General features: G+C 35.2%; 1 protein-coding gene and 1 long non-coding RNA gene across 3 annotated transcripts; one reads left to right on the top strand and one right to left on the bottom strand.

Moving 5' to 3' along the window:
* Nucleotides 1-10,340: 10,340 nt before the first annotated feature.
* Nucleotides 10,341-17,180, bottom strand: LOC111901003 (uncharacterized). The gene is made up of 18 exons (XM_023896870.3): nucleotides 16,820-17,180; nucleotides 15,943-16,062; nucleotides 15,706-15,834; nucleotides 15,555-15,617; nucleotides 14,747-14,854; nucleotides 14,238-14,315; nucleotides 13,536-13,628; nucleotides 13,352-13,438; nucleotides 13,178-13,279; nucleotides 12,976-13,095; nucleotides 12,838-12,897; nucleotides 12,013-12,149; nucleotides 11,818-11,899; nucleotides 11,642-11,700; nucleotides 11,478-11,523; nucleotides 11,282-11,373; nucleotides 11,071-11,140; nucleotides 10,341-10,602 (listed from the first exon to the last, which is right to left on the bottom strand). Exons 1-18 carry the CDS (start codon nucleotides 17,066-17,068, stop codon nucleotides 10,531-10,533), a joined length of 1,767 nt encoding a protein of 588 aa, XP_023752638.1. The 5' UTR covers nucleotides 17,069-17,180; the 3' UTR covers nucleotides 10,341-10,530.
* Nucleotides 17,181-23,858: 6,678 nt separating this feature from the next.
* On the top strand, nucleotides 23,859-25,654 carry LOC111901005 (uncharacterized). Of its 2 annotated transcripts, XR_008224860.1 has the most exons (6): nucleotides 23,859-24,041; nucleotides 24,130-24,346; nucleotides 24,448-24,526; nucleotides 24,944-25,039; nucleotides 25,123-25,325; nucleotides 25,414-25,654. It is a non-coding gene; the product is annotated as an uncharacterized LOC111901005 (long non-coding RNA). The 2 variants fall into 2 exon arrangements; XR_008224859.1 differs by having other exon boundaries at nucleotides 24,130-24,526.
* The last annotated feature ends 2,302 nt before the right edge of the window (nucleotides 25,655-27,956 follow it).

Genomic DNA, 27,956 nt, shown 5'->3' with positions numbered 1-27,956 from the left:
TCACATCGTGACAATAAGAGTATCATGGTGTACGAATTGTAGTAATCCCATATGCGCCAAGGAATATGTCCATGTCCGTAGCGTATTGTTTTGTTGACATGTGGTCACGTCGTGACCAAGAGATGGTCACGTTGTGAGCAAAGTTCATGCAAGGATTCAAGAAGATTCTTGAATACCACTCCATGGGAAATACATGTCCACACATTAGGAACTTCAATATGCTCGTATTCTTCTTCCTTCTTCTCCTAATTTCAGCTCTAGTCCTCTAAGTATCCAGTTTTCTTCGATTTCAGTCCTTTTTCCTTGAGACTGTCCTTGTTGGCTGCAAAATAGAATTCAAACAATATAAGTACCAAATATCTTTGCATTTTACCAAAATATAACTCAAATTTATTAAAATAATATATAAATAAGTTTATAAATATGATACTATCAAGGAACTATATAATTACATGACTTAAAATATGATTAGTGTAAGTTCAAATTCAGGGTTTCTAGGATTTCCTAGCAGCTATAAATAGGGCCTTAACCATTGGATTTTTAGCTAACCTATTCCAAGGAAAAAAAATGCAAAAATCCTTTCTATCTATCTCCTCTCTCTCCTCTCAATATTAGGGTTTCTTGTGTTGTATGTGTGAAACATTAGAGGCCCGTATACTATTGGAGTTAGTTTTCCCAAGGAGACAACAATATTTGATTAGCTTGTTTGGAATCTAGAAAAGGTATGTTTTTCTTAACCATGAATTTCAGTTCATAGGGGTTAGTTTGTGGTTTTCATAAGTATGTTGCTATTAGATGTGAAAAAAGACATAGATCCATTTTAAGGTTACATGTACCCTTAAGTGTTAAGAAAATTTCCACATGTACATTCATTTTGTAACCTAAAATCCCTAATAAGATTTGCATTAGTTGATCAGGCCGGAAAGACGCAAAAACAACCATTAAGCTAACGACCAATGCAAAGACGATCAACACAAGAGTGGGCAGAGCTTTGTTGAAAACTTCTTGCAATTCAGGACAACATTTAGGCAATAATTTCTAATTTGATCCTTGAACTGGCTGGGGTGGTTTTATAGAACCAGATTAAGCAATCGGAATCAGGGAAGGATGGTGAAATAGAATCTTACAAAAGAGATCTGCGCATGAATGAATAGACCGTTTAGCATTTTGAGGTTGGTTTCAAGCTCGGCATTCTTGAATTTGAGGGAGTTTATGAGGAATAGTCTTTTATGATTGGATCATTAGTGTGGATGAACTGCCAGAATTCAAGCAGGTGGTAGTAGATAGAAAGGTGACATTGGTAGCAACCAGATTGTACAGCAGGGCAGAAACGTAGTAGGCACAGCTCAATGTGTGACAACCATCATTTTCGGACCAAATCAAAGTCAAACTAAGTCAACGAGTCAAACCGGTCAACTCAACTAGTACTTGTATGATAGGACTTACTCTATGTTTTCCAGTGTACAACTCTTTATCTTAATACAAAGAATCACTCATAAGTTTCAGAGGGTCAGAAATTATAAACCCTAAGCGGGGTGAGTGATGTATCGACTCAATAAAACACTATTATGTACCTTTTGGGGGCGTAAAACACTCATAACAAGGCATATTTGGGTTTAATAACTTTGCATTACGAAGCCAAATAATAACAAAGGCCACAAATGAAGTCTCTCTCAATCTCTCCCACTCTATCTCTATCTCTCCCAAATCTCTCTCAGGTCTCTCTCAACTTTTTATAAACATTTATACTATCCCAACCCCTTCTTTTGTTGAAAACAGCTCAAAACAAAAGGAGAAAAACCAAAAGGACCCTCTTGGTCCGAAACCCTCTTGAATCGGGGCACCTACTCAAGAACCGGACGGATGCTCATGACTCTGGACACTCCTGACACTACTGACTTCGGAAGAACGCTCCCAACATACGGACACTCCTGACTCCGGATGGACGCTCCTGACCTCCTGACACTCCTGACTCTAGACGGACGCTCCAGACCTCCGGACACTCCTGAGACTCCTGACTTCGGACGGACGCTCCTGACTTCCAGACACTCCTGACTCCGGCCGGACGCTCCTGACTCCGGAAACTCCTGACTTCGGACGGACACTACTAACACTCCTGACTCCGGACACTCCTGACACTCCTAACTCCGGACGAACACGTCTGACATACGGACACTCCTGACACTCCTAACTCTGGACGAACGCTCCTGATTTTTGGACACTCCGGACGGACGCTCCTGACTTCCTATAACTCCTGAATCTGGAAGGACACTCCTGAATCTGGACACGCTTGACACTCCTGACTCTGGACGGACGCTCCTGACTTCGGACACTCCTGACACTCCTGACTCCGGACGGACGCTCCTAGCTTCCGGACACTCCTGACACTCCTGACTCCGGATGGACGCTCCTGACTCCGGACACTCCTGACACTCCTTACTCCGGACACTCTTGACACTCCTGACTCCGGACGGACGCTCCTGACTTCCGGACACTCCTGACTCGGACCCTATTCCGGATTTTTTACCATTTCTGACCTTTTAGCAAATTTTAGGAGTATTTGACGTTGGGAACACCCTCAAACTCGTATTTCTCATGACTAAAACCCTCTAAACTACTATTTTATGCCAACCTAGAAGAATTAGAAAACATTTTTATGAATAACGTCTAAGACTCATTATTTTATCCATAAAGTAATCACCCACTATATGTTACTATTCACACCTTACCTAGTCAAATCGTTGTCCTTTTTCAACTCATCCCAACACTCTATCAGAACTGCCTTAACCAAATCCACCCAAGAGATCTTATTCCTAACCTTCAAAGTCTTATTTGCCTCCACCAAAAACACACTGTTCTCTCTACCTCTTTCTCAGTCATTATCATCTTGAAAAAAAAGTATTCAGGAGATTTCCTCCATTCTAGGTAAGTTCCTTCATTCAAATCCTAAATATTCTACATTTCTACACACAAATCATGAATCATTCACACAAATATTCGCATATTTGTTCTTACGATCTTCAAATCTTCAAGCATCTTTCCAGTGTCTTGACTTGAAACTCCCCTTCTTCAACTTACCACCTCAAGGAATCACTCAAGGTGAGTTCATACCCCTAAATTTTCATGTTTTATTTAAGTTTTAGGGGGGGGATACAAGTTACAACACCCAAAACATATTCTAAACTAAATTAACAGCTTTCAACAGAAATGTTATGGTCTATTCACAAACTGTTTTGACCATATTAAACTTAAAAAATTTCAAAACTATTCAATGTACAAATAGTTCAGGTTTATACCTTTCTAATGACTACTTGCACATGTTCATACAATTTTGCTACAATTTATGGCAATTTTTACAAAACTGCCTATCATTTCATAAATGATTTCAGGCTAGTTTGTTATTATGGACACTTTCACACTAGTTAGAGACCACTAAAAACCATAATAAAAATTATGAACAAACTAGATGCATTTTCTAAACTCCCAGAGTTTATGGATTCAGTTTTTGACTTATAGTGATTTTTCTATGAATTTTTTAAAAAAAATGACAGAAAAGTTAAAACTAGTAAAATAGTTTATAAGTTCATTAACACTTTGTAACCTATTGAGCACAAATTGTATAACAATAAATAGCTAAAATTTTGATTATATTTCATGTTAGATTACTTCTATGAAACACAAATAGGCATTCTCATAAGGATCCTTCATCATTACAAACACATATGATAAACTGTAATAGGTATAGTTTATAGTACATTAACACTGCAAACATACTAAGGATGTTACACATATAATAAACTATAATAGGTATAGTTTATGGTACATTAACACTACGATCATACTAAGGAAAGTTTCATTTACACTACACGTAAACTCGTTGGATCAAATTTGTGAGACACTACTTCATTGTATTCTTAGAGTACTGGTTAAAGTCCTATATTATAACCATAATCTCTAGTAGGGAGAGCGTGAAACTTGTGTATAGATCTATATTGGGACTGACAATCTCACACCCTAAGTTGCTTACAATAGCTAGATCGGCAGGTCTGGGGTGACAAATGTCAAAACATTCTGACGCCTAAAGAACGTCGCAAAAGGCTTACTATGTCAATTGCATGGTTATAATAACTCACATAGGGAAACAATGACACATATAGTTTACGGGAATTCTTACATTTCAAAAAGGGTTTTCATTCACACTACACGTAAACTCGTTGGATTAAATTTGTGAGACACTACTTCATTGCACTCTTAGAGTACTAGTTAAAGTCTTGTATTATAACCATAATCTCTTGTAGGGAGAGCGTGATACTTGTGTATAGATCTATATTAGGACTGACAATCCCGCACCCTATGTTGCTTACAATAGCTAGACCGGCAGGTCTGGGGTGACAAATGTCAAAACATTTCGACGCCTGAAGAACGTCGTAACATGCTTACTATATCAATTGCACGGTTATAATAACTCACATAGGGAAACAACGACACATATAGTTCGGGAATTCCTACATTCATAAGGGTTTTATTTATTTAAAACTGCACTTACTATCATAAGTATGGAAGATATTTGTATAATTCGGTCTTTGAGCTCTAAGGCTACCACTCATTCTATAAGGAAAATATTGGATTTTTCTTGAACATACATTACATTAACAAAGAAAGAAGTTCTAATTATGTACTACTGCAGTATACTATTTCCAAGAAATAAACATTCACACATATCGGTCTTAGGGTAGTTAAGACTACGTTTCGTCTAGAATTGTTAGATTTCGTCCAAAATTGCTACGTGTATACGGCAAAGTTATATGAAATTTGACACGAACGACTTGGAAATGGCTGGGTCCGCCTTAGATCATGTTCCTTGTGGTTGTGGGCTTAGGGCAGACCCATTATATTCGACGGTTTATTCGATCTTGATTTTTATATAACTTATATACATTGGGGGATTATAGAAGGAAGCTATAAGTCTCTCTAGGAATACACTATTCTATGACAAAAAAATTTACATATCTGGAGTAACTTTTACCCGAGAGCATGCATTATAAGGGTGATACCATCATAAAACTACATTGCACTGTTTTCAAGTACAGAACAACTTTCATTTCGGAAATCATACTTCCAAATGGATTTTATATAGATTAAAATCTATGTAATATTACTACTTAAGGATACAAAGACATTTATACTTTTGGTCCGAAGGGACTAAGACAACATTCCATTTTACTAAGAAAATATAGGATTTTCTGGAGGAACATACAAACATTTTTAAGAAACAAAGAACTTATTTTTCTAAAACAAAATGCTTATGAACACAGCAACTTAAATGTTGATACACTTTCAAAATTACTTGTATTCTTAGGAAACCAATAGGTAGGTACACATACAGGTTTTCAAGAAGACAGAGCATAACGGCTTCTAGTCTTAGTTTTTACTATGTACATTTGGAGTCATTGAAGTTATGTTTCGAATACAATGTAAAAAATATATATTCAATACAATGGTTTTTGTAGCTTTGATTGCTATTATTCATTTGTGATGATATTGTACAAGACATCCTCCACCCCCGAACGTTTCCGCCATCTCGGTTTGGGGGTGTGACATAATGGGACTCATGCTCATACCAAAAGGAACAAGTTCCAGTCTTAGGACAAATTGTTGAAACATTTAAAGAAAAGTTTCGCAACACAGTCTACTATTGTATGATGTATATTAGGTTATAGAACTTGAGACAAGGATCACAATCAGTTAATGAGTACGAAAATGAATTTTCCTCTTGTTTGCACATAATGAGATTAATTATAGTGATATCCAACTCGTATCACACTTTCTTGGAATTTTGCTTCCTTAAATTCAAGCATATTTATCTTAGTTTGATTCAACTACTGTGTTAGAGGCTCATCGATGAGCAATTGCATTTTCGAACCAGTTTGAACTAACTACAATGAGTTGGGGTTCATGGACTCATAATGCAGGATTGACAAGGGATATACAAAATCCTGGAAATAAAGAAGGGATAGACACATCATCTAGAGAAAAAAGTCACCACCATCTCATCCAAACAACACCATAAATGATCAGGGCTTAGATCGTTCCTCTCAACCAAACTCCTTGCATTATTTCACTTGTAGTGAATCAGGTCATCGCCAATCTGCATTTCCTAATCATGCTCGACACGAACTCCTTGTTGATTCTATATAATAGGAAGCTACTGTGGTATATGACGATGATGCAAAGGAAGGTAATAACGAACGCCCTACGGAATTTATCAGCGATGATAGAGGTTTGTTGTTATTAGTTCAACATGTGTGTTTAGTTCCTGTATATATAAAGGAACCTTGGTTGTGAACTAACATTTTCTAGTTAACTTGTATAACTAATGGTAAAATGTGTAGCTTTGTGATTGACTTAGGGAGCTGCCACAATGTAATTTTGTAGGAAGCAACGAAGAATTAGGACTCAAACATGAAGATAATCCAACTCCTTAAAAAATAACTTGGTTAAAATAAGTGGTAGAGATTCCTATTGCATACATAACCTTGGTTTCCTTTTCAATTGGCAATCATTAAAAAGAAAAAATTCAGTGGGATATTTCCCCAATGGATGTGATCCATCATTACCAAAAAAGATGGCTCGTGGAGGATGTGTGTGGATAATCGGGAAATCAAGAAGATCATCATCCGCTATCTCTTTCCGATACCGCATTCGATATTATGCTCAAATATATTGTGAAAGCGTAAATATTTTCTGAATTATACCTCAAGATTGGTAATCATCAAATCTTAACCAAATCCAAGGATGATTGGAAAACAAAATTTAAGCATGTGAGGGGCTATTTGAATGGATCATTATGCCCTTTGGGTTATCCAGTGCGTCGAGTACATTTATGCGGGTGATAAAGCAGGCATTGAGACCTTTTGTAGTTAAATTCGTAGTGGTGTATTCCGATAATAATTTGGTTTTTAATTCCTCTTTTGCAAACATCACATATCATCTCCTTTAGATCTTACAAATTCTTTGACACGAGAATTTTTTGTAGCACAACATAAATATATGAATTTTCTAAAGATAACAATCTCTTTTTGGATTATGTGGTTTTGCATAAAGGTTTGTCAATAGATTTGAGCAAAGGTTAAGGTGTGACAACCCAAAATTTCTATTTGTCCAACACTTCCATCCAAACCACTCACTACAAGTGAGTTCATACCCCTTAATGTACCTTTTAAATGATTTTAAATGATTTTATGGGGGGAATACAGGTTGAAACATTATGGTTATTATATCAATCATATGTGATTAATAACTATCAAACTAATAAATTTACTATACTTTCAGCTGTTTTATCAAACAAACTACTTTAAACTATTTACCAAAGTTGTTTCTATATGTCAAACTACTTTTAAATCGTTTTATAAAGTGACATCAACTCATCAATATTTGTTTTTAAACTCATCAAAAGGTTTTAAAAAAAACTTCTTCTTTTTTTTTTAAACTTGTTTATATATTGTCAATATCATGTCTAATATGTATATAGTTATATAAGTAAGGTTTGAAGGACTTAGGACTGATAACTCACTTTATTTCTTGTTCCTTGTTTGGTTGTGGACTTAGAGTACCCAGTTGTTTGTCCGAGTGTCGTTTGATCATTAGTTATATATTATGTATATATGTATAAGACATAAAAGCTTTTATCTCAATTTAGTACATTTGATCATACAAACAATTCTTCTAGTAAACTATATTATGCATAGTTTAGGATGAGACTATTCATTACTTCTAGTTCAACGAAGCATACAAAGAGTCAGTTCATTCATGAGTCAATACATACTATTATGAGAAACGATACAAATATACTATGATGAGAAACTAAGAGAACATACTATTATGAGAAACTATACAACTATACTATGATGAGAAACTAAGAGAACTTACTATTACGAGAAACATTACATATACATTTGCAAATAAACAGAAGGAACATATACCAGTATAATCTTTAGAATATGAGATTCACCGCCACATGACACGGATTCCACCGTTGTCATGTTAGTAACCAGAGTCTCTTGGAGGGAGAGCGGGCATTGTGTGTATAGATCTATACGGGACAGACTATCCCGCACCCCGACTGTTAGCTACAGTCATCGGTCGACCAAGCCAAGGGGTGACAAATGTCACTTTTATTTCGACGTCTTTCACCGTCGTGTTTTACAGCCGTCAATCAGTATGGTTACAAATGTCACCTTATCGTATAATTCATCGACTTTAAGATAAGTGGTTTAAGGTAGTTTTTACATACAAACTATAATACTAAATCATTTTCCCATTGCATTCACTTTGTGATCTTTTCACATAAACGATAATGTATAAACTATATTTTGTTAATAATAGTCACACTTAGGAAAATTACACACTTTTACGACAAACAAACATGCAGAACTTTGATGCCTTGGTAGAAGGCTACTTTTAGTAGAAAATATACGATTTTCTAGGAGATACAATTACTTATACAAACATTTACATTGTACATTTACAAACTTATACATCAAACACTTACAAACATTTTCATCCAAACAACGACACTAAAATGCTTATGAACTCACCAGCTTTTATGCTGATAAACTCTTTCAAAATAACTTGTATTCTCAGGTCATCATAGACAGGTGCAGTCGACCAGATTTTTGAGAAGACGGAACGTGTTCAAGACACGTCTTTTATTTTGATTCATATTATGGTGTCTTATAAAACTTCACAGAACACCCTTGTATACAATTATATTATTAATGCAATGGATGATGTTGTTGCTTGTTTACTACTATGCTTTGTTGTGATACTGTACATGACGTCCTCCACCCGATAACGTTTCCGACGTTCCGGTTTTGGGGTGTGACAGATTGGTATCAGAGCATTGATTGAATTGTGTATATCAACCCATAAAAGATATACAAACTATAAACACAACGGGGATTAAAATACTCTGACCAAGAGTTTATACTTTTAAATAGTAAAATTTTTAACTAAGTATACGTACTTGCATTCATACTAAAATCAGTGTCACTATGACAGAATAAAAATGTTACGATTGTTGAACAACACAATTAGGCTTAGAGACATATAGTCAAATATGGGAGGATATAGTCTGATCAACTATATTTTCCGAGGATTGACTAGCATGTGCCTAAGAATGATTGTGGTGTTGCAACAAGTCTAAAAACTTACCAACTTTGGACAAATGTGAGTATGGATTTTCTTTTGGGCTTGCCAATAACACAAACAGGCTTTGATTCGATATTTGTAGTGGTCGATCATTTCTCGAAATTGGCTCACTTTATTCCTTGTAAGCAGACAACAAATGTAATTATAGTGGCTTAGTTATTCTTCAAGGAATTTTGTTGTCTTCACAGCTACTTCCATTGTGTCTAACAGATATACACACGCATTTCCTATGCCATATTTGGCAATTGGTGTGGAAACTGTTGCACGCTAATCTCGATATGAGCATGACATATCATCCACATCAGACTCAAGGTTACTAACAAAGCTTTGGATAATATATTAAGCAGTCTCGTTAGGGATAACATCAACACATGGGAAATGAAACTAGCAGTTGAGTTTGTTCACAATCATGCTACTAACCAAAGTTTAGCAATGTGTTTGTTTCAGGTGCTATACATGCTCATCCCTCGTGGGCCATTAGAGCTTTCCACTTTGCTAGATCAGACCCGTATACATGGAACTACCATCGATTTCGTCTTTACATTTCAAAATATTCATTCGAGCATTGACTCATCTTCAACAATCGTCCCTATCTTATGAAGTGCAGTTCATAAACACCGGAAAGAGACTACTCCAAATTCAAAGGCGGAGCTTCTCTTACCCAAGGAGACATGATGCAATGTATTTTCTTGTCAAAAACGTTTCCAGTTTTTTCTTATCCAATTGTTTATTAGTTTTATTGTTACTCCAAGTTTATCTTTAAGTGTTTTGAACTCGTCCTTTTTTTTCTATCCTTATCTATGAGAAGTTAGAACCTATATATTCAATCCTTCAGTTGTAAAGGTCGATAGTTAGTTTCATTATTGATAAAAAGTCTTTTCAAAGCAACTCTTAAACCCTTGGCTCTCAATCTTCTCTTGACAATCAAACCTTTGTGGAGAGTTTTCTTGCTCTGTATTCTTCGGATCATTCTTTTGTATTAATGTTATTCTTCTTATTCTTTAAGGCTTTTACATATGTTTTGTTAAAACCTTAAAACTAACTAAAACCCTTTTTCCTGCGTTTGTTTGTTGATTCATCATTCAAGTTAAATTCAATCCAGTCAAACTAAATGCAACAAAAACACAGCCTGCCTAAACAAGGATTCAGAATAAAAAAGTAACAACAAGGATGAGATCCAACCTCGTTAAAAGTAATCATTATCAAACAACAATTAACCTACGAGTGTACAACATTCATCATATCTTCTCACCCACGAAACCTCGTACATTATGCCCCAAGTAAAAAAGACAGAAAGACCCCTGTAGGGAGAAAGTAGAACTAGAATTTGAAATCTTTTTTCTTCGATTTGCTGTCCTTTTCTTGCATCTTTCGCTTCCTCTTCTTTTCATTCTACAATTTATATATAGAACAAAAAAAATTAAATATCATCGAAAGCATGAAGAACTTAAGAGTTAAAATTGCCTTTACATGATTTCTTTTTTATTTTTTTGTTATTTATAATTTCATTAATATACATGAAAGCATAAAAAATAAGTAAAAACTACATAAATCGTCAATGTGGTTATCTAAAAATTACAAATTTGGTCCCCAAGTATTATAACCCTTCAAAACCCTGGCCAACCGAAAATGACAATATTACCCTTACCTGGTTTTTTTTTTAAATTGCTTTTGATAATTTCGTTAAAATGACTAATATGGTTAGACACAAAAAGAGTATAGATTGCCCATGTAGTTATCCAAAAACTACGGATTTGGTACTCAATCCTTGAAATGACTATTTTACCCATACATGATTTTAATTTATTATTTAATAATAAATTAAAATGAGTATATAAATATATATATATGGTTACGCACCTCTGCAACCATGTCACTGAAGTCCTCCTTTTGACTACGAAGCTTCTCTTCCTCTCGAGCTTCCTCATATCTGTCAACCACAAGAAAAGTATTTTTACATAATGATTCTTGATTTATCTATCGTTTTGTAAAAATGACGTAAATACCCTCCTCAATTGATTTAAAAAAAAAAAAAAAAAGGATGAGGTGATGAATGTTCAACAACACTTACTTGGCAGGCAAAACATTATCCATGAGCTCCAACTCTTCGGGCTGTAAAGAGACATCAACCCTATCTGTTTTCTGACCTCTAAGCAAATCAACCTGTTTTTAAAAAATAAAAAATCATAAAACCATATGATTTTTAATTAATAAAAAAATCACGAGCACCAAAAAAATATAAAAAGTAGAAAGTACAGTACACATACCCTTTTACCAGATGGCTTATCTTGAGGTGCACCTCCTATAACATACCTGCAAACCAAAATCAAAAAGATCTTATTCCAAAAATTACCTTTGAACATATAAATGCATTATATTGATTACTGAAGTAATAAAAAAATAAAAAAATAAAAAAAAGCAGATTGCATACGTATGTGTAGTTCCAAGCAAAGTTCCTGGGGCTATCTTCTCTTCTTTTTCCTCCAGCACCTTTTTTACCAAATCAAACAACATAAATCATAAAAGTAAAACCACTGGATATATATATTATTTAAATATAAAAATATATATAAAAACATTTGTAAGCATGAAAAGAAAAAGCTATACCTGATACAGAGGTTTCTCAGGTTCTTTCCTTTGCTGTTTTCGGAGGTCAATAACATCTGGAGTTTCAACACCAGTTGGGGTGCTGAGGAGAAATAAAAAACAAAAAATGAATCGGTTTTTTAAATACATTTTATTATTATAATATAATAATGATAATAATAAAAAGGTGGTTGGAAAAGGAATAGAAAATAAGACCTTGAAAGGCTATCAACTGACTGAATGCCATCTTCCAAATCCTCTTCCTCATATTGCTCTTCCACTTCCTCTTCTTCTTCTTCCTCCTCTTCTTCCTCTAAATCACCCCAATGTTTTGTCTTATCCACTGGCTCTTCCTGTAATAAATTTATATTAACTTAATTTATTACAAAATATAAAATATATGTAGAATAGATTACACCTTTTTACTTATATTCAACTTATTATTGATATTAATTTCATAAGAAATGTTTTTTGTGAAATAGATTTAATCATACACAGAAAACAAAAATGTTAACCAAATATTATTTTCAAGCTTTTCTTATCATTTTATGGTTTTGTGCAGAAAAGTCCCATTATTTTGGGAATGTTTTTGATAAAATCCTAAATGTGCTTTTTTTTAACAGAAAAGTCCCGATTATTTAATTTTACGTGATAATCTGTCATTTCCTGTAAAAATAAAAATAAGGACTTTTTCGTGCAAAATATTAAATAATCGGGACTTTTATGTTCCAAAAAAACAGATTTAGGATTTTATCAAAAAAATCCCAAAATAATGGGACGTTTCTGCATACATTTTAATTAAGATTCTAGAAAGAAAAAAAAATTATTATTTTCAGATTTTTCATTATAAACATAGGTAAATAATTGCTTCCTTTGTAGATACTTGTCTTATGTTTATGATTTAATATAAAAATATATACAGGTTAGGTGGGAGTGGGAGTGAGAGTGGGACCCATTCATAGTTTATGAGTAGTGTAGATAGGTTTATAAATTGCTGATGTGGCATGAGGAGCATAATAATAATGATGTGAGTAGGAGTACCTCATAGTTGGGCAATTCTTCTTGTTGTCCAAAAACATCACCATAAACAGGGCGCCCAAACTTAAATCAATAAAAAAAAAGTTATATATACAAAAAGAAGCTAGAAAAATGAAAAAAAATAAATAAATAATAACATACCTCATCAACAGGTGGCTTACCCCAGCCTCCAGGATGATAACCAAAGCTGGCTCCAGGTGGAATAGGAGCATTCAAACCAGGAATTTTTAAATGTGGATAAGAAGGTGGAGGGCCATATCTCTGCATATATTACAAATTAAATGATTCATCAAATAATAATTTTAAAAAAAAAAAAAAAAAGGTTTATTTATAATTTATTTACCTGCATGTTAATAAGCCATGGAGGAGGAGCACCTTCTGGCATGCCTAAAGCTTCTTTTAGTTCATGTGATAAGGTTCCTGGTTTCATCTCTCTAAGTTTTACCTGTATAATTAATTTAACATGTGAGAAAATCATATTGATAAAAACATTTTTTATATTTATTAATTATATTACCTCAAACTCTTTTCCTTCATGATAGAGGTCACCATGTGATGTCAGCTTTGGTTTAGTTTGGTATTTGAAGAAAGCATCGTGAAGTACCTGTAACATAAATGATCATATAATGGTTAAAATAAAGGAATCATTGAGGATATTATAATTTTTAGTATATATAATAAAAATATAAATATAAAAAAACCTGATAATCAATGTCCATTTTTCCCATTTTGGGTTGCATTCGCTCACGTTGCTTCTGTTTAAGCTTCTTATTGTCTTCCTTTTCAATGTAAGCCTGTCAAAAGATGCAAGAAAGCAGTTGAGAAAATTTTAAAAATAAATGAATAAAAAACACAAAGTATAGTTTTGGCTCTAATTAGAGATTTATTATAATAAATGAACTTTTATAAAATTCAAAATTAAACAAGACGAAGATCATTAAAATTCAAATAAGGTTAGGTTATAATAAAGAACACATATTCTACTTATGCTTAAAAAATAATACTGAAATCTAATAAAAACAACGAAATCAATAATTAGAAATTACATAGATATAGATCAGTCATATTGTAATTTTAAATTCCAAACCAAGATAGAATTTTTTTATTTTTTGCAAAGTATATATGTAACTGAATTTTGTTTTTATATATTACAACATATACATAACAAGGGTACTTCGGTAATTTACTAAAAAAGAAAAAATGGAACTGAATTCCTTCCGCCATTCCCACAAAGGGTAAAATCAATCAAACACAAAATTCAAAGGATTCTGTCAACACGCAATGGAATGGAATCCCAAATTCCGATTCCATTGAATTCCATCAAAATCCACAAACCAGAGCAAGAAAAGATGTTACTAGAGTAAAAAAAAATATTAAAAATTAAATAAATAAATAAATCTTACTTGTCTAATTTTCTCAATCCCAGTGGCTGCAATGAAGTCAGGAAGTTGAAAAGGCTGTTTCTCAATACCTCTTTTCCCCTGCCACACGATTCAAAACATGATGAGATCCACTAAAAATATAAAATAATAAAACCATAAATTACAATTTACAACATTTATAAAAATATCCCCAACACTCTGAGTGTGACTAATTATTTATTCATCACTATATATATATATATATAGTAAGTGCTTAAAAGAGAAACCATGAAATGGTTCCCTTTGTAAAACACATACATGTCCAGCCTCCATCATTCTCACATCCGTTTTAACCCTGCAACAACCACATATATACAATATAAGACAAAACCTCATCACCCATCTCTCTTAACCCTCATTTTTAAGTATTTTTAAAGTATTCACTCTTATAAGAACCTACTTTTAATTTTTAAACTTTAAATACATCTATCAATGCAACTTATGCTGACAATAGTAAAAATTTCTTGGAGGGTATTATGGTAATTACACACCTGTAAGAACTTCCTCTTCTGACACCAATGTCTTGGAACAGGAACTGTGTTGCGATATGATTTGAGGAAAACCAGTAGTTTAGGGTCAGCTGATGTGGCATCCCACACCTGAAACTCGTAACAAGGTATCATATGGTGATGTCAGCACAAAGCAGAAGATGATATGAGTGGATAAATGTAAAAGAGTGTGTTTGGGATTTCATTTTGATCCTCAAAATGACTTATTGACTTATGTGGTAGGAAAAGGAGTTTTTAAAAAAGTGTTCGGATTAGTTTTTGTGGTAGGAAAAAGTCAATAAGTTGTTTTTTTTAAAGTGTTTGTCTTAGCTTAAGGGTATTTTAAGGTAATATTGACTTTTATAACTCAAAAAGTCAAGGAGTTTAGAAAAGTTACAAATTCTAGCTTCTTAAAATCTCCTGTTTGAAGGGTTAATGAGAAGTTGTTTTAAAAGACCTTTTCTTTTTGCCAAACACTTTCTTTGAGTTATTGACTTTTCAAAAAGCCAATAAGTCAATAAGTTGTTTTGAGATGAAATCCCAAACACCCTTTAATTATTCAAGTCATATAGCATCCTACTTTCATTTCTTTCTATTAGGACATTATTACAACTTGAAAATTATCCCATTACAGCAGTGAAAATTACTTTTTATTTCGATAGGATTGCTATAATTGGGTAGATTTTTTTATCTATAATGTTTTAATATGAAGAAATGAAAGTAGGAGGCTATAATAAGCAAATCAATGAAAGTAGGATAATGTTTCTTGCATTTAATCATACTAATGCATTAGAGAAAACTCGATCCCTACCTCAACTACATCTGGTCTTGTGCTTATCTGCTTCAGTTCAGCAATCTTCATCCTTCTTTGAAGCTGGTTAAGAATGTAATAAATTAGCACCATGTTGAGAAATAACAACAAAAATCCAGCCAAAAACAATAAAGAAAGCACAATGTTTAACCTTTTTCTTTTTATTAGAAACGCCACTTTTGTCCTTCTGTTGAACATCTTGTTCTTCTTCCTCTGAATCTGAACTAGCTTTCTTGTTTGATGCTGCATTTGCAGCAGTCTCTTCAGTCTTATCGTTTTCCTGAATGAGTTGTATAAAGAAACAAAGGGTGACATCAGAATAACATGAACAAAGCAATTAAGGCATTAAGGATTTGAAATGTAAGTGAAAGATAGAGATTGCTTCTACCTCAGAGGCAGCAGTTTCTTTGAAAGTGAATTTCTCAAAGATCTTCCTGAATTCATCATCGAAATAGCCATCTAGTTCTGCTTTTTCTGGGACATACTCAATCTCAACTTGCTCCAAAACCTTGTATGAAAGCAGACAATTCTTGTAATTATTGACAAGTTTCTTTGATCAAAAACATTATTATTGTTATTATTAGATTGACTAATCATTATCTTTGAAATAATTATAACGACTTATATAACTTTTTTGCCCCATTACTTGTCAATCCATCCAAACAAACACAAACTAACACATTGATTAGAAGTGAACAAGCCCAGAAAGATGTACTAGATTTTATAAGATTATGTCCATTGTCAAACAATTTACAATTCTCCATCAAGAGTCAACTCTCCAACAAGAACAAAATGATAGATCCGATTCTTATTGGAGAACTGCAAGTTGTTTGACAATGGGCATAATCTTATGAAATCTAGTAGCACTTTTGCCCGTGCATAGATAGCAGCATATGTAATTGTTTAAGTACATTATAGTACTATGTTACAAAATGAATAGAACCCAAACCAAATCCAAACCAAGTATAGCATTTGAGGTTGATTCTCGACTAATTTGTAGAATAAAACTTGGAAAAAAGTAATATCCAGATTCAAGATTACAACTTCTAATTCACAGGCATTTAGTGCACATTAGTAATGTGTACAGTCATCTAAAAAGTGAAACCAATCAAGCTATTGAGTAACTGAAAGGATGCATTAGTGAATCTATCGCAACAATGAACTCAAAACCCTAATTTGTGGCAGGTTCAAACATCCAATCATAAAAAAACAAAACAAATTTACAATTTACAAAACCCTAAGACGAAAATGTAATGAGGTGATACCTTCTGAGGATCGGAGTTCTCTTTTGCGTTATCATCGCCGGTAAGGGCACCATCGTCCTTAGCGGAAGCATCGTTGTTGGTTTCTTCACCTCCAACGGACTTGTTTTTTTTCTGTTTACGCCGCCTCCGACGGCGGTCAGTTTCTCGTGATTTCTTCGACGCCTGATTCGTATTCGTATTGTTTTTAACGTCGCCCTTAGGGTAAGAGGACAGGGTCGCCACAGCGCCGTTGGCCACTTCAGCTGTCATCGGGGAATCAATGAGTGTGACGATGTCGCCGGTGTGGTTACTGAAGGATGACGGGGGGATATGAAGGATCGTATATAATTTATATCCGCTTCGAGTTTGGGTTTTTGGTCGGTTTATAATCTGCTACCGGTGCAAACCCCTTAATTTTAGAAAACTTTGATTTGTGGGGGGTGTGCGGATAATAAAAAAAGATGTATTATTCCCGGGATAAGCTAATTTGATTGTTTGGATAAAATCCAACTTATTAAGTTAAATAAACTAATTTTAATAAGCATCCTTCATCATGTTATTAAGCTAAATAAGCTAATTTTAATAAGCATCCCTCATCATGTTTATTGTTTATTCCCACCACAAATAAGCTAAAAAGTTAATTCAAACACCCCCTTAACTTCTTTTTTTTTAAATCTAAAGATAAACCATATAAAAGTCCTTACTTTTATTTGTCATTTTGACATGATATTTTTTTCATTTTTCATTTAAATCATTATCTTTTCAATTTCTTATAATTAGGATCAATTAACCAGTTCGTCTGATTACCTTCTAGTAGCCCTTCTCTCCTTAGCTAATGATTCAATCTCATTAAAACCCTTTGCCAAATAAGCCTCATTCAATCACCATACCTCCAATATGGAACGACGAAGAACATTACGATTTGTTTATTGCTTATGATAGACTCAAGAAATATTCAATCTTACGGTATATTAAAGATTCATTCTTTGGTGGTAATAGAGAAAGGAAGACCATCGAATGGAAGTCCCATATATGAAGCAACATTGTCAAATGAAAACTCCATGAATGGAATGTATGTTTGTGATTAACCTGTTTCGGAAACTGGTTATTGGTATGTTTATGTTGACTTAGTTCATTGTGTTTACATGTATTTGATTTGGTTTATAGATGTAGCTATTATTCTAATTTGTAGAGAGAGTTGGAAGAACAAACTCTAAGTAACGAAGATGATAAAGCATTTTGGTAGATGAGGAATTAGGTGGCAATGATGCTGGTAAATAATCGGGTTCTCGACATTTGAAGGTTCCTATTATGTTTTTCTTTATGATTTGTCATGTGCCTTTGACTAAAGAAAAACAAGATGTTGATGATGAAGCAATTAATGGTGATGGCTTTTATGATTATGAAAGGGATATTGATTATGAAACTAGAGAAGGTGGTAGTCAATTTGGTTTACATGACACTTATGTTTCATGGAAGGACATGAAACCATATCTTGGGGAAAGGTATGTGTCACACCCCCGGCCGGCGGCAGAAACGTCGGGATTCGTGGATCACAGAACATACATTGAAAGGTACAAAAATAGAATCATAAATAAAATATATAGGATCACAGTTATTGAACATGACACTTATGAAAAGGATATTGATTATGAAACTAGAGAAGGTGGTAGTCAATTTGGTTTACATGACACTTATGTTTCATGGAAGGACATGAAACCATATTTTGGGGAAAGGTATGTGTCACACCCCCGACTGGCGGCAGAAACATCGGGCTGTGGCTTTATTCGTGGATCACAGAACATACATTGAAAGGTACAAAAATAGAATCATAAATAAAATATATAGGATCACAGTTATTGAACATACATTGAAAGGCCCTGTCGACCACATGGTAGTCTGCTCCACACTCACAATACTGACCTATCTTGGATTCTTTACAACCTCAAGGAATCCTGGTGCTCCCTCCATATATACCGATCCAAAACTCTAACATGGGCACAAATTCTAAAGTGGATTGCACTTGGAACTATCCTCGGCAGCCCCAAATGACCATCCTTCACTTGGATTCATCTGTATTCTGATAACTTCATAATCACTGGATTACCTAGCCATCCCACAATCTTCCTACCCAATTACCACCACATTGAGCTTATTGGACTAAGATCCCACGATCAAACAATATCGGGTGCTCCCACCTGTGACAACCCAAAATTTTCTATCATGTACACTTGTTCAAATCTATCTAAGATAGCCTCATTTTGCTAACTTTTAGCACTGTTTGGGGTCTATTTGAGTGTTCTAAACCTAGTACAATTAAGGTAGGAGGGCATTGTTTAGGGTCTGTTTGGGGTCTATTTGAGTGTTCTAAACCTAGTACAATTGAGTGTTCTCCGTTGAGAAATGTTAGAAAGTGTAGTGGCAGAGGGAGCTGCGGTACCCTCATGGAGAATGGTTGTAGAAGGAAGAGGTAGGGTAGAAGGGTATGGGATAATACCCTCCGTAGCCTCTATGTGATCTGATACATCAACAATCTCAAGACCAAGCAAGGTAAGGATGTGAATGGGGAGCCTGCGGATAGGTCCAAATAGAGTTTGATCAGATGAAGGAGTGTACCTTTTGAGATCCTTGGTGACAAAAAAGTTGATGTCACTGCCCATGTTGAGACCAGCATCCGCATGTAGATCAGAAATGCATAGAGACCATAATCGAGCAAAGGTGAGCTCGGTTGGGTTCTCTCTGGGGTGCTCATTGGGAATGTACTGGAGGAAATCATCCCAAAGAATTTGGCCGTAGTTGACATCGTGGCCTGTGAAGATGCTCCATACCAATTCTAACAGCTTTAAGCCCATGTTGTCGATGCCTCCGGTCCTACCAGACAGACATCGGATGACAAAGTGGCATACGAACTGCCAAACCGCAGGCAGTTGGTTCTTCTTGAACTCACCAATCCCTCGGATCAGTTTCTGATAACCCATTTGGTAGAGTGTGGTGGTGATGTCAGATAAGGATGGTGTGAAGAACTTGATGGATGGATGAATCAGAAGGTTTATGGCATTCAAGAACTTTTCTTTGGTCAAGATGACCAAAGAATCATTGATGAGGTTAAGATGCACTTCTTGTGGGTTTTCCAGTGGTCTGTATGCAGAAAAAGCACACTTGAAGAGTGTAGAAACGGGAACAACATCAGTGAATGCGTCGAATGGGCCAAATAGGATGTGATTCTTGAGGTGCTTGATCATCAGTTTTATTGGAGCATTATACGATTGATGATCTTCAAACACTGCACGAAAGTTGCTTGAAGAGATTGATGGTGTTGTGGAACCAGTCTGAGACATGGAGCCTGAAGCCTTGGATTGCTTCTTTGATGCACATGATTTCGCCATTGAGAGATGTGAGATTGGAGTTTTTGAGAGCTTTTTGGAGTTTTGTGAGAATAGAGAATAATCGATTAACAGAGAGCGTAAACGATTTTAGTGAAGAAGATGGGTTTATAAAGGGGGTAAAAGAATTTTAACCCTAGGTAAAAGATAAAAGGGGGTAAGAAGTTGAATGGGGTTTTTAGGGGGAATCAATGATTCTGGGATTGAATCTCAGCCACACGAATATGAAACGGTTTTTGGAGAGATTTTGAGAAATCTTAAAAGTGGGTTTGCATTTAATGGCGGATTAGACGCATGGTAATACGTCAGGTAAACGTGGGGTGAGGAGAGAGAAAGTTGTGGCTGATGGGACGTGGTTGGGAGAGGAAAGGACAAGTTGAGGATTGATTGATTTGGGAATCGTTCTTTTTGTCATCATCCCTAAAATAGGTCTGATCTTGGGTTTATTTAGAAAGAGAATATGACAGTTTCTAAAGGGAATGTTTGTATTTTATTTAATGAAGGATCATTAAATAGCACACAAGGATTCGAGAGTTAATGATCTGTTGGAATTTATTTAAGGTGATTGCGGTTGAGAAACTTCATCGCGGATGAGCAAAGAAAGATTTCAGAGAGAATCTATGAGAAAACACTTGTACAAAGAGTTAGAAATAAAAGAACATTACAACCCATGAGAGATACGTATGATATATGGTTGTGGTACCTAGATTGCGGTACCTAGATTACGGTATCAAAACCATCTATCATATGTAATTCTCAGTTAGAACCGCAATGGAGACCAATGATGGTCTGCGGTAGCTAACACTTCATAAAGAATTGTGGGTCTGGATTCATCATTCCCAACATTTGTAAGAATGCATTGAGTTTTGTAGAGTCAAGAGCTTTTGTGGACACATCAGCAATCTCTTCATGAGTAGGAACAAAGATGAGTTCAATATTACCTTTCAGAATATGATCTTTGATGAAATGATACCGTAACTCAATATGTTTTGTCTTGGAGTGTTGAATAGGATTATGAAAGATTGCTATAACACTTTCAGAGTCACAGTAAATTGGTATCCGCAGCATTCTATACCCGTAGTCTAACAATTGTGTCTTCATCCAAAGAACTTGGGAACAGCAGCTGGTTGCAGCCACCTATTCTGCTTCTGCAGTAGATAGAGATACACACGTTTGTTTTCTTGAGGACCAACTTACAAGTCTTCCTCCTAGGAATTGGCATCCACCGGATGTACTTTTTCTATCGAGCTTACAACCTGCATGATCCGCATCGGTGAAGGCTTGAAGACTGAAGTTGTTGCCTGCGGGATACCATAAGCCCATAGATTTGATTCCTTTAAGATACCGAATAATTTGTTTGGCTGCGGTCATGTGAGACACTTTTGGATCAGCCTAGTATCTTGCACACACACCAGTTGCGAAGACAATGTCAGGTCTTCTTGCGGTGAGGTACATTAGCGAACCAATGATACCTCTATAAGTCTTGTGATCCACAAATTCACCAGAGGGATCAATAGAGATCTTATAACCGAAGGCCATAGGGACCTTAGCAGAAGAGCAGTTGTCCATTGAATATTTCTTCAGAAGTTCGGTGGTGTATTTTTCTTGATGAACAAAAATTCCTTGCTGAATTTGTTTGACTTGAAGACCTAGAAAGAAATTAATCTCTCTATTCATGCTCATTTTGAATTTGTTGGTCATGAGCTTAGCAAATTCATCCACCATTCCTTGATCAGTCGATCCGAAGATAATATCATCCACATATATTTGTACCAACATAAGGTTGTCACCATTTGCTTTTCTGAATAATGTGGGATCAATCACTCCTTTTTTGTACCCATATAAGACAAGAAATTCAGAGAGTGTCTCATACCAAGCTCTTGGGGCTTGTTTCAAACCATAGACTGCTTTTTCAAGCTTATAGCAGTGGTCTGGAAATTCAACATTTTCAAAGCCTGGAGGTTGCTGAAGATAAACCTCCTCTTTTAGTTCACCATTAAGGAAAGCACTCTTAACGTCTATTTGGTGTACCTTGACATTTTTGTGTGCTGCGTATGCTAGAAAGATCCGGATGGCTTCCATGCGTGCTACCGGAGCATAAGTTTCATCGTAGTCAATTCCTTCTAGTTGACTGTAACCCTTGGCAACAAGTCTTGCCTTGTTTCGGATGACTGAGCCTGATTCGTCTAGCTTGTTCTTGAAAACCCATCTTGTACCAACAATAGTATGACCTTGTGGAAGAGGAACAAGTTGCCATACTTTGTTTCTTTCAAATTCTTCTAATTCTTTTTGCATTGCAGCGATCCAGTCTGGTTCAAGCAAGGCTTCTTTGATCGTTCTAGGTTCAACCGAAGACATAAATGCTGCATAATGGCAGTGGTCAGATAAGTCTTTCGAAGACCGAGTCTGGATACTTGCGAATGGGTTGCCAATAATTTGACCTGGTGGGTGGTCTCTTGTCCATACATGAAGACGTGGCATCAGATGATCAACAACTGCGGTAGAAGGAATATCTTAGATATCAGAGGAATCTGCGGTTGGAGAAGGCAGTTCCCCCTGGATCTGAGAGCATCCTGCTGAATCATCTTGATCTATTGGAGCAGAATTTACTTGAGGAATCGACAGAGTTTGAGGTTCCCCCTAGGTACTGGAACCTCAACGGTTGCAAAATGATCCGGAGTAGAGCTTTCCTCCTCAACCGGAGAGATGGAAGTATTGAGCGATACTACTTCAGATATAGATGGTCCAGATACGTCAGCATGTTGTTGTTGAGCTGCGGGTGACACTAGAACTTCGGATAGTTTCGCCGTTTCAATGGGATCAAACAGATCATCATAATTGATTTCAACTAGATTCAGAGGTCCGGAAGTGGCTGGAATGTCACTTTCCATGATTGCAGTGGTTTCGGTGGATGGAGGTGCACTGTGGATGTGGGAGTCATCAAATTTCACATCGAAGTTTTCGATGATCAACCATGTTCTTCTGATGAGCACTCGATATGCAACCTTGTAGTAGAATAACCAAGGAAGATACCTTCGTCAGACTTTGGTGCAAACTTGTTGAGTTGGTCTCTGTTGTTGATCACGAAGCATCTACATCCAAAGATATGAAAGAAACGAATCATTCCAGTTTGGGCGTGGGTGATGTAATTTAGATGATCTGGGTGTTTGATTTGTGTTTTAGAGCCAAGGGGTATTTCGGTAAAGTTTCAGTTCAGGCTTTTATGGAAATTGGATTTTTATTCGGGAAGTTTTAAGGCAATCATGAGATGGTTAAAGCGTAGAGCTTCTCGTTACCTTGTTGGGTCATATTTTTGTGGTTTATGTTGGCTTATATTGTTATTTGTTCTTGGGCTTAGAATGGTATTTTATTATTGGGTTTATTATGTTTTCGGTTGTAAGGACCGAAATCACTATGGTCATTTCGGTCATGATGGGCTTGGGCCTTTTTATGGCGTTGTATTTGGCATATCTATACCATCTTATAAAGAGTTTATAAATGTGGGCCCTTAAAAATTTAAGACATTGTCTTAAAAAACAAGGAGATGAGTTCTGGACCTTTGCATCTAGAATGAACGGTTAAGATTTTGCTATTTGTAATCCGTGTGAAAAGGTTTCAACCAATGAGAATCAAGAAACACATAAAATGTATGTATGCATACGGAAATAAGGTAATTTACAATTTTCCCTAATCTTTCTTTCTACTCTTTCCGTCGTTCAAACACATCCTTCCTTTCGGAAGCCACATAGAAGATACAAAACTCTCCCCCTCCTCCTCTCGCAAGCCATTAACGATGCCACAAAAGTCTCGACCAAATCCTTCACCCTTCGTCACGACAGTCGTTACACCCATCGATTTACGTACGTTAAACCCCATCAGCGAATATGCAACAAAATCTCCTTCCTTTTGTCCTGATTTTACTAATTTTGGTTTGGGTTTTGATTTCAGTGCTAGGGCTCAAAAAATATTGAAATCTTCCAAGATTGTACTGAATAAAGAGGAGAACGATTCGTTTTTTTACTTGGTTTGATTTATGAGTTTTCTTCTAAAGAATGTTGAACGAACCGTCTTTTTTCATGTCCAAAGAACTCAAACTTCAGTCTTCTTTTTGTCCTTGTGTTAACCGATTTTGGTGTGGGTTTCGATTTCATGTGCTAGGGCTCAAGTAATCTTGAAGTCTTCTAAGAGTGTTCCTAACATTCTTTTAGTTGGTTTGATTTTAGGGTTTTCTTCTCAAGAATGTTAAAGAACCACATTTTTTTTCAGGTTCAAAAATCTGGACTGTACTATCCCATGAAGGTTGAACGAACCTCTAATTTTACCTCGTGTTTTAGAATATTTACAGGTATACTTCTGTTTATTGCTTTTTTTAACGAACCATTATAGCCTATGTTGTTATTTTTATTGCAGTTTTTGTTTCTATCACAACCCTTATTAGTTCGATTTTACACATAAAACTTCTGATTTTGTGATTTATTCTTCTATTGTGTATTTAAATTGCAAGCAAATCAAGAAGGCATGATATCAGTTTTCTTTCTGCTTTTATTATTTACTGTATACTACCTGCACACACATTTATATTCTCTCATCCTCCTTATGTCTCTCAATCGTAATTCAAGTATCCACTATTCAATGAAGAAACCTCTTTGTGTTTGAATATCGATTCAAATTATTGATTTTGATCAACTTAATGGGTTGTTATTGAGATTTCGAACTAACGTATGGGATTGGTTTGAATGTTTCAATTTTTCGATTTCTTCAGGTTTTGTTCCACACCATTCTTGGTTCTTTCCATCTCCTAACTCAGATTTATCTTTTTGTGGTGCCCCTGTGCTCTTAATCCACATGGTTGTTGATGGTAAGTACTTCATTATACTACATTTGCTGTTGTTTTGGGTTTGTATTTTGTTTTTTAAGATTAGATAACCACTATGATTTCAGATTGAACGTATAGATAAATGTCGCACCTTGGAAGAGGAAGTGAAGAGAGTGAATGGCGAGCAATGCATATCGTGAAATATAATTGTCAAGCATCCCCTAGTCGAAATTATAATGTGAAATGAACCTAGGGAAAGGAACAATTACATTATCTCCCTCTAGCAACTTTGAAATTGAAAAAAAGATCATACCCATATGTCCCTCAGGTGCTGTAATTGGTACTTTTAATGGAGTTTTACTTTTATAGTATCTAATCATATGGTAACTAATTATATTTATCTTGAATTCTGGTAGGTGCCTCTTGTACTGAAGTTTCTTCGTAAAATATTGTTCTGCTAAAAATATTATGTTTCAAATGAAAGGATGTAGTCCTATGCTTTCATACTCTGTTTTATGTTCTGTAACATTTACTTTATTGACTATAGTATTTTTTTTAGTATACCTGTAAGAAATAACAAGTTACTTTCATGTAATTGTAAGTATACCTGTAAGAAATAACAAGTTACAAAAGCGGCATAAGCTCTCTTGGATTTGATATTGGGTTCGATCGATCAACACTCATCTACTCAAATCGATTTTTACAGTCGATCGATTTTCCATTCCTTCTCATCTGACCGATTTTCCTTTCCTCCTCATCCGATTAAAGACTTCAAATTGATTTTTACAACTGATCGATTGCCCCTACAACCTCCACTGTGACATAATTGCACATGTTGACCAAATTTCCCCTGTTTACCCTTTGCTTTTTTGCTGAAATATTCCCAGATCAATCTGATTAGTTTAAGATTTTAAGATTGAAAGTACCATTTCTTGATAGAACCAATTATAGCAGCCTCCTCTGTGACAAAAATTCCTTTGTTGAAGCATTGCACGTATGACATATTAAATTGGCCATGTATGTTAGCTAAAATTAGATAAAGTGATGTGTCATGTGCACATACTATGAATTAGGAATGGCTATCTTGATTCGTTCTTCAACTGCTGAGGTGGTTGCTTCTGCCACCGTTGAAATGAAACCTTCTTGCTTTATGTATAGGAAGAAACATGTCAGTAAAAAATGACAATTAATGCTGCAGTTAAACTGTTGGAATAGTGTCTAAGGCTGCAACTATATTAGGCAAGTATTTGACCCGATTGTGCATGGTCCTTTTGGGTTGCCTTCACCATAGCAACTTGATAGGATGATTTATTATGAGAGAATAAATATTATTAATATGTTATGATAATAATATAAGGAATAATAATATTGTTATTTGATTAATATAATTCATAAATTAATTAGAATTAATTTGGTGACTTAAAAGATTAATTAAATAAGAGGGTATAAATTGTCAATTGTTTGATAGTTACACTTTGGGCTGTAAATCCTTTAAGGATAGGGTTGGACGATTTCTAGGGCTTGGGATAAGCCACAAATCGTCCAAGAGCTTATCATGGAAAGGATTTGGATTGCTTTAAGTAAAGATTATCCAGCTAGGGTTTAAGGGTGAAACCCTAGGAGCCTTACAAGTATAAATAGACCCTTGGGGCAAGGGAAATCGACACCTCTACTAAAGCAAAGAAACCCTGGCCGATTTCTATTCCCTCTCCTCTCTCTCAAATCATCCTCTTGTTAGTTGGTGTTTGTAAGCCATTAGAGGAGTGACATTTGTGACTCTAAAGCTCCAAGAACAAGAAGATCAAACAAGTGTTTCAAGGTAAGCTTCTAATTCTGATTGTGTATTGTTCTTATACTCCATTAGTCATTAGAAGTCTTGGATCCAATGCATGTTTAATTAGAGAAACCTAGATCCAAGCATTAGGGTTTGTATGTGCACATAGGAATGTTTATATGGCCAAAACCCATCAGTGGTATCAGAGCCTAGATTGGTTTCTATTAAATTGATGCATGATTGTTTGTTTCTTGCTTGCAAAATTCGAATTTTGTGTTTTTGTGTCATGAACTCGACGAGTCCCATGGTGGACTCGACGAGTTGGCCTGACTCGGCGAGTCCAGTTGGGAACTCGGCGAGTCTGAGTGTCAGGAAGGGCCAAAATCGAGATTTTTTGATATTTATCTTATGGAAACTTGCCTTTATCATATTAGATCAACCCTAATCCGATTTTTTGATATATATGACTATAATCTTGATCTAATTAAAGATATTTATCAATTAATAAAATATTTAATTTCCTTATGTGATAATTAATTAATTATTTTGATTAAATTGGTTAATTATTTTGCAAGAAATCATTAAATAAATCAAATATGGATAATTATGGAATTAATTGTTAATTAAGATTATTTGTTATTTGATCCTCCATGTTTTAAATGTTTAAACTTGCCCTCAAGTTTTGAAATTTATGTTTTGTGATTAAAAGTTTAATTTAGACAATTTTAAATTTCAAACCCTAGAATTTTACAAGTTTAAAAAAATTCAACCCTATACTAATATAATATTACAAGATTAATATGTATATATATGTATAACTAAAATGCTAGTCTTACCGTTTCAAGGCCTCATTCACGAAGCCGATCTATAAGGTGGGTATAAGGTTGCGGCCTATAAAATGACGCTTAATGGGTGTACACTCACACCCACCGCTTGCTTGATCGGTGGAGGGTCGTTAGCTTAACGGGTAGGATAGGGCAACCTCATCTCTCATTAAAAGTATAATATGAAATACAAAGTAACTACATGTTTTTCAAAAATTTCCCAATCTTAGTTACTTTAGGAAAAGTGAATTGATGCAATCCCATGAAATTACACTTTGCACCCTTGCTAAGAAGTTAGTGGAGCGTGTGTGGTTTACCGGCACATCGAATAGGTGATCGTTACAATGAAGGCACCATGTAA

The sequence above is a fragment of the Lactuca sativa genome, chromosome 1 (assembly GCF_002870075.4).
Source record: "Lactuca sativa cultivar Salinas chromosome 1, Lsat_Salinas_v11, whole genome shotgun sequence".
In the NCBI taxonomy this organism is placed as follows: domain Eukaryota; kingdom Viridiplantae; phylum Streptophyta; class Magnoliopsida; order Asterales; family Asteraceae; genus Lactuca; species Lactuca sativa.
The sequence above is the reverse complement of the archived record's forward strand: the minus strand, read 5'-3'. Positions and strand labels throughout refer to the sequence as shown.